Source organism: Lissotriton helveticus, chromosome 8, assembly GCF_964261635.1.
Source record: "Lissotriton helveticus chromosome 8, aLisHel1.1, whole genome shotgun sequence".
Classification (NCBI taxonomy): domain Eukaryota; kingdom Metazoa; phylum Chordata; class Amphibia; order Caudata; family Salamandridae; genus Lissotriton; species Lissotriton helveticus.
Window position 1 is genome coordinate 183,459,580 of NC_136069.1, and position 13,994 is coordinate 183,473,573.

Here is a 13,994-nt window from a genome sequence, read left to right on the forward strand (position 1 = left end):
ATCTGTGCACCATCTGTGGCCTCAGGAGGGTGGGTGCCGGCGCAGTCAGTCATCAGGTCCAGCCACACTTACACCACGGGCCGCGATGCGTGCACCCTCGCCCCTCATCCAACGGGAGCAGCAAGACTCACCAGGGCCCACTAGATCCAGATGCCGCCACCTCCTATCAAGTCTTAGCTGCAAGGTCCACAGTTTCAGGCCCGGAGGGGAAGGGGGGGGAGGGAGGGCGCCTCTCTCGCACGCTGCTGTCTGGGTTGACAACCGAAACCCCATCCACCCCGGGGGTCGAGAACCCAGCAGGGGGTCTGTGAACTACTTCAGGCTGCCCGCCAAGACACGCGGCAGGGTCAACAACTGGGAGGAAGGAATCGTTCACCTCACCGGACAGGGATAGAGGGAGGAGGGGGGTGGGGAGCGCGCTCGCCTGCCCCGCTGCCCGAGTTGACAGCCGGCCTCAGCCCCACTCACCGCCGGGATCCGGAGCTGGTGCCTGCCGCCTGGGGCCAGCCCGTGACCTGGACTTGTAGGCGCCCACACTTCTCCTTACGCCAGCCGAGGCACTGGCCGGTCATCTGGGGCTCGCAAATGCTTGTACCCGCACCGCAGGCGATCGGACCCCTGGGGTCCCCAGGGTCCCAACAGCTCCCCTCACTCCGGCACCACCACCACAGTCAGGGCGGCAGCGGCGTCCCGACCGCCACCGCCTAAATAACTCAGGCCGCCCCAGCACACAATGGCCACCCCTGCAGGATGAGCAGGCCGCTATGGGCCACAGGTCACCACCGCCTCCACAGATTCCCCACCGAAACGCCGGACCCAGGAGGCTGATGCCGCTGTATCAGGGACTCCTCCGATGTAGGTAGGACGCTCGGATGAATGCCGATGTGAGCTGGATTGAAAGCGGATGACGGAGGGGTCCGGAGCACTCAGAGTGCGACCGCCATCTTCAAAGCCTCAAGCCACGCCCTGCACATTCTATTTTTAAAGGAGTAGAGTAGAGTATACTGCGGCAGCTATGGTTCGGTTTTTTAACCCAGTACTGCTGCTGGAAGAGGTGTGATGGGGCGGCTAGTAATAAAACACTGGCTGTATGCTTGCTCTAGTTACATTTTTCAAACTTTTGTCAGTTTTTCAGGCAAAAGCAATTCATTGTAAAAGTTTGTTAGTCTGATGTGCCTGGGTATCCCCAGTAAAATGCATGGAGCACATCAAGTCATGCTACAGCTGAGTGATTGTGTAAACATGTAAAGAACCCCTATGTCCATGGTTTTATGAAAGAAAATAATAAGTGCCTATAAGTTTCCATGCCAAAGGAAAGTGGCTACTCATAGGTAAACTTACATCTTCTCTTGACGGGGTAGAGTGTTCATCCTCTACATATACCATCAAACTTTAGAGACTCAGTTGAAAAGACAAGCCACATTGCAAACAAGGTCAAACCTCCCTTAATGAGGCAACCTGATGAAATCCATGGAGGGGCTTACTGGAAGGTTTTAGACCAAGATTTCACTGAAGAAGCCTCCACAAAACGGCTTAGGATGGGACAAAATGAAGGGCACAAGGTGGTCCATACAGTGCTTAAGAGATGCATATTTTGTGACGTCCAAAGCAGAACAGAACTTTGCCCATCTTCATAAATGGTTCAAGTACAGCTTCATTAAAGGACCAGGGTACTTGCTGCAGCAAAAAATCCAACATCTTTGCAAGTACATTGGCATGGCTCAACAGTGTAAGTAGGCAAGTGTAATGACTTTTGCTGCTGTACTTCCAACTGCAGAGAAAGAGGAGCGTGTACTATATAGGACTGAAAACTGCACTTACGAGAGGTCTTCTAATCACTAAAGTCTTGAAGCTGCACGAACCGTCAATCTTTTGGAGCCAATGTCACTGATAAAGAAACCCAGGCCTACAGCAGAGAAAGATTTATATTGAGAATTAGTATCTAGTATCATTGTCTTTTGAAGGAGGCCAGCTCTTTCAGCTCTTCTTTGGATGCACACGGTACCTACAAAAGTCTGGGTACATTTGTGGATGAAGACAAAAAACACTTTGGGAAACATGTCTGCCTGGCCGGGCTGAACAAGTGTTAGGGAAAAGAGAGGGAATTTGGGAAGGGAAAGTAGCATTTTTTTTTTTTTGGGCATCAACCACTGGTGATTGTCCTCCTCCACTTCCTGCTCAAAGACAGAACTAAGAACCATAACTCTTTTATTCAGACCCCAGCTCACTGACTGCCTTAGCATGCATTTATTTGCAGGTAGAGAAGGCATCAGATCTGTGGTGTAACCACTGGGAGGCATAAATACCTTTTGGGGGGTTTGGGGGAGTAGACAAAATAACTTTTTTCGGCATTTGGAACGGAACTTGTAGCTAGATATTGCAGGCGACATTGCATAAAAAAAGCAGCGATCTTTCAGGACCACACATCTGAGGTGAACAGAAAACGACATTGATGCCATTGGCACACTGTGGATGGCATGCCTATTTCAATGACAACTAGGTGGCTTCATAGATGAAGCCCTTCCAACACAACCTAAAACTCAATGCTGGAATTCAAACTGTTTACAGGTTAACTTTGACATCTGGGGATATAGTTAAATAAAACGGGCTTCCATGAAACATACAGTAATCAATACCTAAGTTAGTGCTTAAAATAATAGCACAGTATTCCATATAGCTTCTTACCGATCATAGTGTGGAAATATAGCATTCAGATGAGTGATTATCTTATCAAATGGATTCTTCAGTTCCGTCTTTATGGGGCTCAAGTTTAATGGCTGTGGAGATCGCGGTTGAACAGGAGACACCGAATTGCTTCCACTGACATCTGGATTGCTCTCCCTTGATTGCAAAGGCTGGCTGCAAGAAGACTGTTTAGAAGGAGATCTTCCTACAGAAATGTAAGGCATCTCAGCTGAAGCATGAATCAAAGAATTTGATCTTGCAGAAATGTCAGTGTTGCTTCCAGTCTGTGTGGTAATGCAGGGTTGCACTGAACCTCGACCATTAGAACTTAGAAATGCAGTATTATATAGTTGAGAAGTTGAGGAGAAATATGCAATACTTGGATCACTAATTGAAGCATTGTGTTGCATCTTCTGTAAAGCAAATAAAGAAAGTTCAATTAATCAAATTGTATGTTTCACAAACAATTTACAATGCACACCACAATCTGAAGAGCTAACAATTTATGAAACTCAGGTAGACACCAGTTATGCTTAATGTGACAATATGATGAAAGAAAGACTACACCCTTTTTGTTAATTTTACGTGGTCTATGTAGGAGAGTGGGGTCTGCAATCCTATGGTCACCCCAGATTTTGGCTTTTTGCTTCACTGGTTTACGACTTTCCCTGGCTGTGGGCCTGCTAATCAGACCCACAGCCTAGCTGTTCTCTCTCTAAATTGACAACCATGTACTTTAGGTGCATTTACCAATTGGTACTGGGCCACCTTATCAGTCCCTGTACTCAGGGCATAGGTGTACCCAGGGCCTACCAGGGGCTGAAGCATGTATTATGCCACCCCTTGCTGGCCATCTAAATCTGACACAACTGGCTGCATGACAGCTGGGGCAAGGTGGTGTAAACACCCTTTGCTGTAGATATAGTATACCTTTATCTAACCCTAAAAATGGACACATATATTCCTATCAGTCACTCCTGTGGAAGGCCTTATCAATCCTGAAGGCAGAGTGCTTGGAATTATGTGAGATGGTGCTCTGGCATGAGCTGAGCCCGTTTGCAGCTTGCGGAACCAAGTCCTAATAGCTGTTCCATGATAACGCTATACCATATACTCTTAAGTGCATTATCAACCTCGCGGTTAAATGCTAACTCTGGTATAACATTATCAAAACATGTCGAGTAAGGTGTCATACGATTTGGAATACTACCCCCTCGCCAATTCTGGCGATGGGGGTAGCATTCCACCCTTTTAGAGGGACACGACAAGTATGTAACTGTGAACCCCGGTTAAAGTTAACTCGAGCCTCAGCATCACAAAATGGATGCTGCCACCACAGACACAAGTCTGACCTCCTGCTGCTGGGAGTCCTTCCAGCGAGGATGGCTTGGACAAAGGGTTTCCTGCCTTGGGAGGTGCTAGCACCACCCCAGACAGGATTTTGTGTATTGAGGTAGGGAGGCCTGAAAGGAATGAGACATGCCTGGGGCACACAAGGTGCCCTGTGCATACACCGGTTCAAACCAGTTGCTGGGGCATCCCTGCCCCAGCTCTGGCGGGAAACCGGACAAAGGATAGGGGGTGTAACCACCCCCCTTCCTGGTCCCACCCAGAGGAGGGACCTAGTCAGTAGTGCAGCCCCCTTTAGGAGAATAAAGGTAGGAGCTGGTCCCATTCCAAATTAGATTATCCGGAACTATTCAACAAGAAGAAACTCTGGCCTTCGACGTTCTGCTCCACAGAAGACTGAAGAATCTCCCTTGTGGACAAGGAGTGTCCACCCTGCAACTGCAGGCACCATCAAGCGTCCAGCGGCTTCCCTTTGTCGTCTTCCCTCGAGGATCCAGACTTCAGAGCCCGACGAGACCCGGATTCCCAGACCTCTCCGACCTCAACCTACATCTGCAGCACAGCTGAGTTCCGTGGGTGCGACGAGACACGTGGGACCGGCCATCTTGGAAGAAACTGCACTTCGCTTCCAGCACGACTCCCGAGGTGAACTCGACCGAGTGCTTTGGGGACTGAGAAGCCCCAGCCCCGAGCAGCCCCTGCACCGAAGATCAGCCCTCCAGCATCCACGAGATCTGCGTGGGGCCCTTCTGCTTGTTTGCTGCTCGACGCGTTGTCTGGTCACTTGCCGGCTGGCTAGTGGCCTCCTAGACGACAAACCTTCGAATCTTTGCTGCTGGTCTGGTTGCTCCAGACTGGCCCTTGCTCCCTTCCAAAAGAGGGGCACCCCGGACTCTCCTAGTCTGCACCAGACGCTTTCTTCACTCACCGCCGACAGCGAGAGCCTGCGTGGGACAGCTCGTGCCTCCATCCTGGTCGTCCAAGACACCTCCTGGTCCACGTGGCTGCAGAGTCAAGCGTCCACTCTTCACCTGATCGCGACGACGACATCTGGTTCCTTCCTGGTTCCACTCCAGTCACTGGCTAGTGACTCTGAACATTGTCCCCTCTGCTTTCAGGTCTTCTTCTTCAACAATCCATCCTTGGATTGCACCGGACATCTTCCTCCTGGTCGCCTGCAGCATCTTTTCTTTCAGGCTCCATTGACTTCAACGCGAGAAGCTGACGCACTTTGACACCTATGCACCCGCGGCCCGTGGGTGAGGTAACAAGAGCATTTCGGTGCTCAAGGGTAGTTTAACTGTCCTAGTGTCCAGTTCCACAGTCGTCTTAGCCCTACCTAGTCAGGATTGTCCGTAGTCACCTTTTTCTTGAACTGTACTGTCCATAGACGTTGTTACGCATCTCGCGTGCGAGTTCACACTCTGCACACGCGTTCCGTGGGCCTCCTATTACTTACCTGAAGTTAGTATAGCGTGGTCCCATCGAGCCTACAGCCTCTGGACAGCTCCATTCCTTTTATCGACTCTCACATTCCACTTACTTAGTATATGGTTTGTCGTGCCCTAGGGCGCCATTGTAATTTTGTGCAACTTGTAGTGTTTTTCGTAAGAGATTGTCATGTGCTTAGCCCTCTGACCTCATAAAGAGTTCAGAGGTGTTGTTATTAATAAATATACTGTTTATTTTCATAACCTGTGTGGTGTCCTTTCATCTGGTATTCAAGGGGTTATATTGTGGTAAAACAGCTGGCTTCACATGCCAAAAGAGTTTAGCCTAAGACTGCTTTGTCCATGCTACCATTAGGATAGCTGGTCTATAAGGTTGACTTACAAGCAATCACCATAAGGGTTGTTTGGACTGATACAAGGTGATCACTAGAACTAGTGAGCATCATATATCAGGCCAACTTCTCACAGTCAAGTCTTGAGATTACAAACTGTTTCTCATATTACAGTCTGCATTTTGAAGTCTCCTGTTCTTGAAATCCCCTTAGGAAGGGGAATTTGTGAGTGTTAATCAAAGCTGGATGCCAAGTAGCAATTACATGTGTTACTGTTTGAGATTTACAGTGTCTGAACAATACTCAATGAGCAAATAAAGTACATTGGACACACACACGAGGGCATTTCCTGGGATCAACGGCCAATTCTTTTTTTAGTTTTTACTGGACAATATACTAAGTAGGTTATTTTGTTTACCACAGCAATCACAGGGCCACCAATACTATTGCACTTCAGTTAAATTAAAGTTACAAACCTTGAGTAACAAACAATCTTTCTGGTGGATAGTCTATCTACCTGCAGATTCTTTATCTCTTGAATATGAAGAGTGCCGGTGCTATGGGTGTCTCTCCGATCTCCTCAAACCGTCAGTGCAATGAGTTGGCTCGGTACTTTGTGAACAAAGTCGAAAAGATCTACCTTGGTCTACCTACCTGGCTTTGTCTGCTGAGGTGGCGGATCCGGGGGCTATTTGTCCCATTGGGGGAAATACCTTGTCATCTTTTCCTCCGCTGACACATATGGAATTAGAGTCCCTCAGTCTGAAAATTAAATCGGGCTCGCCGGCCGACCCTTTGACACCTGCCCATTTCCTTCGGTTTCACACTCTCCTCTCCCCACTGAATATTGACTTGGTCAACCTTTCTCTAGCGTCAGCTTCCGTACCTGGGGCGTGGAAACACGCGAATGTCATCCCGTTGCTTGAAAAAGTGGAGAGGTGTGGCTCACTGGTTAGAGGCGGCAGACCTGTAAGCAGAGAACGGCCCGGGACCAGGGTTCAATTCCCGACGCGGCAGGGTCTTGGACCAGGGTCAACGGACTCGATAATTCTCGCCTCAGTGCCTACTCTAACCAGGGAACACACTCGGTAACTCTGGGCATTAAGCTTGCCTCATCTCTACAACGGCCCCCCACAGACGCCAGGGATGCCTGGTTTCACCCTGGAGATACCCAGAAAGGGACCATCTCACAGGGAAAACCAGGACGGGTTCCCCAGCGGTCTACAGCGCCAGGACACTCGGGTAGAGTAACAGTGCGCTTTACAAGCATCCCACATTCATTTACAAAAACCCTCCTTGGACCCTGCTGAGTCGGGCAACTACCTCCCCATCTTCAAACTGCCTTTCTTGGCGAAGCTAGTTGAATCCCACGTGAATTCCACTCTTTCCAAGTTTATTGAGCAGAATGCCATCCTGGATCCATCACAACATGGTTTCTGAGCACGCCACAGCACTGAGTCTGCTTTGTTGGCAGTGACGGAAGCCATCCGGGCGAGTCTGGGTGTCGGTGATTCAGCGGCCTTGGTCCTTTTGGACTTAAGCGCCGCTTTTGATACCGTCTCTCATGCGATACTTCCAAGACGCCTACAGGAAATTGGCATTAGGGATGTGGCTCTGAACTGGTTCCGGTCTTTTTTGGAGGGGAGGTCTTTTAAAGTCCTCGTGCCTCCTTTTCATTCCCATTAGTTTGCTTTGCAACAGGGGGTGCCACAGGGCTCAGTATTGAGCCCTTATTGTTTAACATCTATGTCCGACCCTTGGCTGCGATAGCTAAAGGAAGGTGATTGTCACTGGTGTCGTATGCTGACGACACCCAATTGGTGATTACTTTCTCTAAGAAATGCTGTACTAATCTGGACAAGTTCAAAGATGATCTTTCAGCAGTTGCGGACTGGATGGCGCTAAACTGCTTGCAGTTGAACGCCAGCAAGTCCGAGATCTTACTGTTCTGGAAGGATCAGGAGTTGTGGTCCGAGCAGTGTTGGCCGTATCGCCTCAAACCCGCCCCACTGCCCAAGTAGACTGTGAAAAATCTGGGCGTGTGGTTTGACAGTGGCCTGACATTTGACAGCCAATCTAAGGTAGTGGCTGGGGCGTGCTTTAGGCATTTGCGAGGCTTGAAACCGCTGCTGGGTTTCTTTCCTCCAAAAGTGCGTCTAACCATTGTCCAGGCTGCCATTCTATTCAGACTGGACTATGGCAACTCCCTCTATCTGGGTGCTAATAAGGCCAGTGTTAAGCGCCTTCAGAGAGTACAGAATGCAGCAGCTCGCATTCTGGTAGCTCTCCCGAAATCCTGCTCAGTTTCTCATGTTCTCCGCAAACTTCACTGATTTTCTTTTGAGAAAGGCATTCAATTTAAGTCGCTTTGCGTGTCGCATAGGATCCTGACGCTGCCAACCCCTGGGGTTGGCCAATCTGTTAGAGTTCTACGTGCCACGGCGTCCTCTGAGATCAGCCGATCTAGCGTTGGTCTGTATTCCTCGAGTTTTGAAAGCCAGAGCGGGTGGTCTTTCTTTTCGCAGTTTGGCTGCGTAACTCTGGAATTTGCTCCCTGTTTCCATCAGAGCAATCCAGAACCACCTGGCCTTCCGAAAAGCCATAAAGACCTGGCTTTTTCCTGTTTAACCGTTATCTTCTTCCCCGGTTCTCGTCTAGGGTCTGTGGTTGCGCTGGGACGCCTCGTTGCCGGGGCAGCCATGCGCATTACAAATCTTACAAATAAGTAATATCCCTGGAACGAGACTGGATCTGAAAACCGTCTGCATAGCTGTACTGTGCTGATGGGGGGAGGAGGGGGGTCTTGCTCCATCTCAAAGATAGATGTGGAGCTGTGGGGATGTCACTGGAGTAATATAGTACCAACCCAAATGCCTCGACGTTAATCTTCTGCTGTTTTATTACCAGGTCTTTTGAAACGGAGATGAGAAAAATAATGAATGATGTATTGATGCAGTGCAAAAACGAAGTCTGTAACTTATTATCATGCCTACTGCCTTTCTTAAGAATGGAGAGGCGGGTGGTATTGGTGAGAAAGCTTCAGATACAGTATCCATGAGATAGTTACTACAGGTAAGTAAATATGATGTATACCTCTCCCTGCAGATTCCTGATCTCTGAATGAATTCAGAAGCCATACTCTCAGGTAGTAAGTCTGCAGGAACAGACAAATGAGGAAACCATAAAGGACTGAGTGTGCGAAATGGCCATCCCTCCTCACGTGTGAGTCCAAACAATTGTGCTTGGCAAAGGTGTGGAGGGAAGCCCATGTTATCGATCTGCATATGTCACTGGCCAAAGCTGCAGTGGAAGACTTCACAATCTGGTGAAATGGGCTTGGATTCCGTTAGGTGGCTCTTTTTTTGCCAGAGCATAGCATACCTTGATGCACAGCATAACACAACACAATAAAGTTATCTTCTGAAGCACTGTGCCTTTTTTGTTGCATTTATACAGAATACAAAGGCAGCAGGTCGGGCGATCTGAATTACTTCATGTAGTCAATATAATTAACAACACGCATGGGTTCTAACCAATTTAAACACACCTCCTTCTTGGTTGGATGTGGTAAGAGATAAAAAGTGGGCAGAGTGACAAATTGCCCTAGTTGGAAGTGGGATCACACCCTTGGTAAGGAAAGTGACTTCAGTTTGAAGGATGAGCTTGTCGAGGAAGAAACACGTGAACTGCATACAGGCACTCTAGGCCAGAAGTTTGAGGACGCGAAGCACCGAGGTCACACCAACCAACAATACCAACTAAAAGGTTCATGACCACAGCTGACAACTATGGAGGGTCTCTAAAAGAGCACAAATCAAGTCCCATTGGGCATTATAAAAAGAGTGCAACAAAACATTTGTCATGATATTCAAAAACCATACAACCACCAGTGATTTGAATAAGACAGCTATACTGAGAGGCACAGGAACACTGATAAAGCTGCAATGCACTCCTTGACTGTACCTACTGCACAACCATGCTGGACCAAGGACAGTGCAAACTAAAAGAAAAGGTAGCCTTCAGGTGGTCAACTCAAAGTTTGGAACACATGCAAAAATTGTGTTCTGTCTCCCAGAATAGATCAACTTGGTAGAAACAGGCAAAAAGGATCATGTGAACCATCTAGTTGGCAGCTGAATAAAACTCAGATAACCTCGCTCAGTCTGCACTAATGAAGGTGTAAAGTCTGGAGAATGGGGTGTAGAACCTGTCCACCCCATTGGGAGAGAAGGTCTACCCTGACAGGAAGAAGTAGCGGAGGAAGAAGGGAGAGGGGAAGTAGGTCTTATTTGGGCCAAGTGCTGGTGAATCTTCCTCTGAACTTGAAAAGGGTATGGGAGGAAACATTTAGTGAAGAGGAAACCTTCACTTCAACTGAAATGAGTCACCAAAGCTCCCTGCAGTGGTGGTGGAGAGGCACAGAACATCAGGCAATGGGCACTGTCGAACAAGTTACTTACCTTCGGTAACGATATATCTGTAAGAAACATTAGTTAGTGATAGATTCCTTACCTTAGAATTACCCCCAGGCGTCAGACAGGATCCGGAAAGTTTTCGTCAGCAGTACGCCTGCGCGTCGGTAGGCGTCGTCGTGCGGCTCCGTGTCCGTCGTTGGCATTGTAGTCCCAGAAATGACGTCGCTGGAGCTACTTAGACGAGCCCACTTGCGCGTACATCAGTTCTGTACACGACTTTCCGCGCCAGGAATGCAGATCCATGCAAGATACTGACCACTGGTGCACTGAAACTAGGGCCCTGAAAGGGATGACCTTAATCAGTTCGCAGAAAGGGGAGGATGGGTGGGGCGGTAAAGAATCTATCACTAACTAATGTTTCTTACAGATATATGGTTACACAAGTAACTTGTGCACCTGAAAGAGACACGTTAGTGATAGATTGCTTACCTTAGAATAGATACCCCAGCAATATCAACCTGGGTGGTGTGTCTGCGAACCAAGATCACACCTGAAAGTCATGGAAAACAGAACGGCCAAAGACGACACCTCTCCGAGCTTGACTGTCAAGGCAATAATGCTTAGTAAAAGTGTGCAGCGAGACCCACGTAGCTGCCTGTCAGATGCCTTGCAGGGGGACACCACGTCCCAATGCAGTAGTAGCTGCTGTCGCCGTGGTAGAATGGGCGCACAACCCCACCGGAGGTTAATTTTTAGCCATAGAATAACAGGCCTTGATACACAAGATGACCCAGCTGGAGATAGTCCTCTTGTGCGCAGCCCGGCCTTTCTTGGCGCCTACGTAGCCAACAAAGAGCTGGTCATCCACCCGGAACTGTTGTGTGCGAGTCAGGTAAAATGAGAGTGCACGTTTTGGGTCCAGACGGTAGAGCCTCTCTTCCTCTCTGAAAGGGTACGGAGGTGGAAGGAAAGTGGGCATGGTGATAGTTTGCCCGATGTGGAAGGCAGTGACAACCTTTGGCAAGAAGGAAGGACGAGTGCGAAGCATAACCTTATCCGGATGAACTGACAGAAAAGGAGGCTTACAGGAAAAAGCATGGAGCTCACTCACGTGCCTAGCGGAGGTGATGGCAACCAGGAAAGCAGTTTTCAAAGTCAATAAACGAAGAGGACAGTTGTGAAGCGGCTCAAAAGGAGCGCACATCAAAAAAGAAAGAACCAGATTCAAGTCCCACTGTGGCATCACAAACGCAATAGGAGGGAAAAGGTGGGTAATGCCTTTAAGAAATCTATTTAAAACAGGGGACTTGAAAAGAGAGGCTGATCAGGGAGCCTGAGAAAGGCCGAAATTGCAGAAAGGTAGACCTTAATAGTGCCCAGAACAGAGCCCTGCTGGGCCAGAGAAAGAAGGAACAAAAGGACTTCTGAAGGAGGGGCAGAAAAGGGATCCACAGCCTTTGCTGTGCACCATGCCACAAATTTGTTCCACCTACAGGCGTATACCGATTTTGTGGAGGGACGCCTGGCTGCCAGAATGAATTCACAGACTTCAGGAGGCAAGTCAAATGGAATCAACTGTCGCAGCTCAATCTCCACGCATGTAGGTAGAGGCTGGGCAGGTTCTAGTGGAGGACCGTCTCCTGCTGCTGGGACAGAAGATCTTCCCGAAGAGGCAGTCGGATCGGAGGATCCATGCTCATACTGAGTAGCTCGGGATACCAAACTCTTCGAGCCCAGTTCGGGGCCACAAGAATGACGTGGGCCCGGCCGTGCCTGATCTTTCTCAGCACTCTAAGTAGAAGTGGTATAGGTGGAAAAACGGACAATAGACCGCAGCTCCACTCGCAATGAAAAGCATCGCCGAGTGAGTGCCACCTTGGAAATTCAAACGTGCAGAAGTGATCACATTACACATTCTCTTCGGTGGCGAATAGATCTAACCAAGGCTCTCCCCACTGTTGAAAGAGACCTTGCCCTACCTTCGAGTGAAGACGTCATTCGTGATCCATCATGCACATATGGCTGAGTTCGTCCACATTGGCGTTCAAAGAACCTGCCAAGTGTTGAACTGTCAAGTAAATAGCTTGACGTTCCAGCCATGTCCAGAGACGCAGAGGCTCCTGACATACGGTCCACAACCCCACACTCGCCCTGCTTGTTGCAATACCACAAGACGGTGGAATTGTCCGTGAACACCTGCACTACTCTCCCCTTGACAGAGGGAAGGAATGCTTTCAGTGCAAGTAGGATCGCCCGGTTCTCCAGAAGGGTGATATTGAGCCTGGACTCCGCCGGAGACCAGAGACCTCTGATCTTCGCCTCTCCCAGGTGGTTGCCCCATCCCAGGAGGGATGCATCCGTCACCACTGTGTGCTCTAGTTGGGGAAGGGAGAGTGATCTGCCGCTGACCCAATGCTGTTTTGTGAGCCACCACTGCAACTGTTGCGCAGTGCCCTCCAACATCTGGACGGACTCGGAAAGGTCCCCTTGATGCTGCGCCCACTGGAACTTCAGGTCCCACTGCAGAGCCTGCATATGCCATCTGGCATGATTGGTCAGCAGGTTGCAGGAGGCCATGAGGCCCAGCAGCCTCAAGGTCATCCTGATCGAAACCTAGGACAAGGGCAGAAAGAACGGAATCATAGCCTGAATGTCCCAGACACGCTGTGTCCAGAACCGCACCGATAAAGAGGAGCCTCTGAGAGGGAATCAGGTGCAACTTTGGCACGTTTATGGAGCACCCCAGCAAATGCAGGAGGTCGGCCGTAGTCTGAAGGTGGGAGACGACTGCCTGGGGCGAGCCCGCTTTCAACATCCAGTCGTCAAGATAGGGGAAGACTGAAACCCCTGTCTGCGCAGATGAACTGCGACCACCGCCATCACTTTAGTGAACACCCGAGGGGCGCTGGTAAGGCCAAACGGGAGCATGATGAACTGAAAGTGATCGTGGCCTACTGTGAACCATAGGTAACGCCAGTGGGCAGAGCCGGACTGGGAACCACAACCGGCCCTGGCAAAGTGCTCGGCCGGACCCCTCCCCACTTGGGGGTGTTGGAGGTGCCGCCGAGCTCTTTGCCGGGACCGGTTTTCAGCCAATTTTGTTACAGGGCCGATTTTGCAGCTATGCTGAAAAAACGGCCCTGTAACAAAAACAGCCCCCAGGGGCCCAAAACCGGCCCCCACCCGTGCGGCGGGGGATTGCCCGGTGCCCGCGATGGGCAGTCCGGCCCTGCCGGCAGTCCGGCAGGACCGGGATATGAAAATAGGCGTCCTGCAAGTCCAACGCCACCATCCAGTCTTGTGGGTCTAGGGCAGACAGGACCTGAGCAAGCGTGAACATCTTGAACTTCTCCTTCCGTAGGAAGCGATTGACGTTCCGAAGGTCTAAGATGGGATGCAGGCCCTTGTCCTTCTTTGGAAGTAGTGGGAGTAACAACCATGACCTACTTCTGGCATCGGAACGCGCTCGATGGCCCCCTTGGCCAAGAGGGCTGTAACTTCCTGCTGGAGAAGTGTCAAGTGATTCTCCGACATGCGGTGGTACTGTGGCCGAATGGCTGGAGGGATAGTCTCGAAGGGGAGGGAGTAACCCCTTTGGACTATCTGCAAAACCCACCTGTCTGAGGTGATGGCATATCCTGCCCCCCACTGGCGTTTGGTGGGCCTGAAGTACGGGTTACTTACCTTCGGTAACGATGTATATGGTAGAGACGATTCTAGCCGCTGATTCCTTAACAGAGAATTAGCCCCAGGCGGGAGAC

The 13,994-nt window shown here is 49.8% G+C and overlaps 1 protein-coding gene across 3 annotated transcripts in view; it reads right to left on the reverse strand.

Annotated features, from left to right (window-relative positions):
• Window positions 1-13,994, reverse strand: part of LOC144772494 (E3 ubiquitin-protein ligase TTC3-like) — a 1,119,388-nt gene that overhangs the window by 93,621 nt on the left and 1,011,773 nt on the right. For all 3 annotated transcript variants that reach the window (XM_078656860.1, XM_078656861.1, XM_078656859.1), the window contains one exon: window positions 2,686-3,098. In XM_078656860.1, coding sequence (XP_078512986.1) covers window positions 2,686-3,098 — 413 coding nt within the window. The remainder of the gene's footprint in view (window positions 1-2,685; window positions 3,099-13,994) is intronic.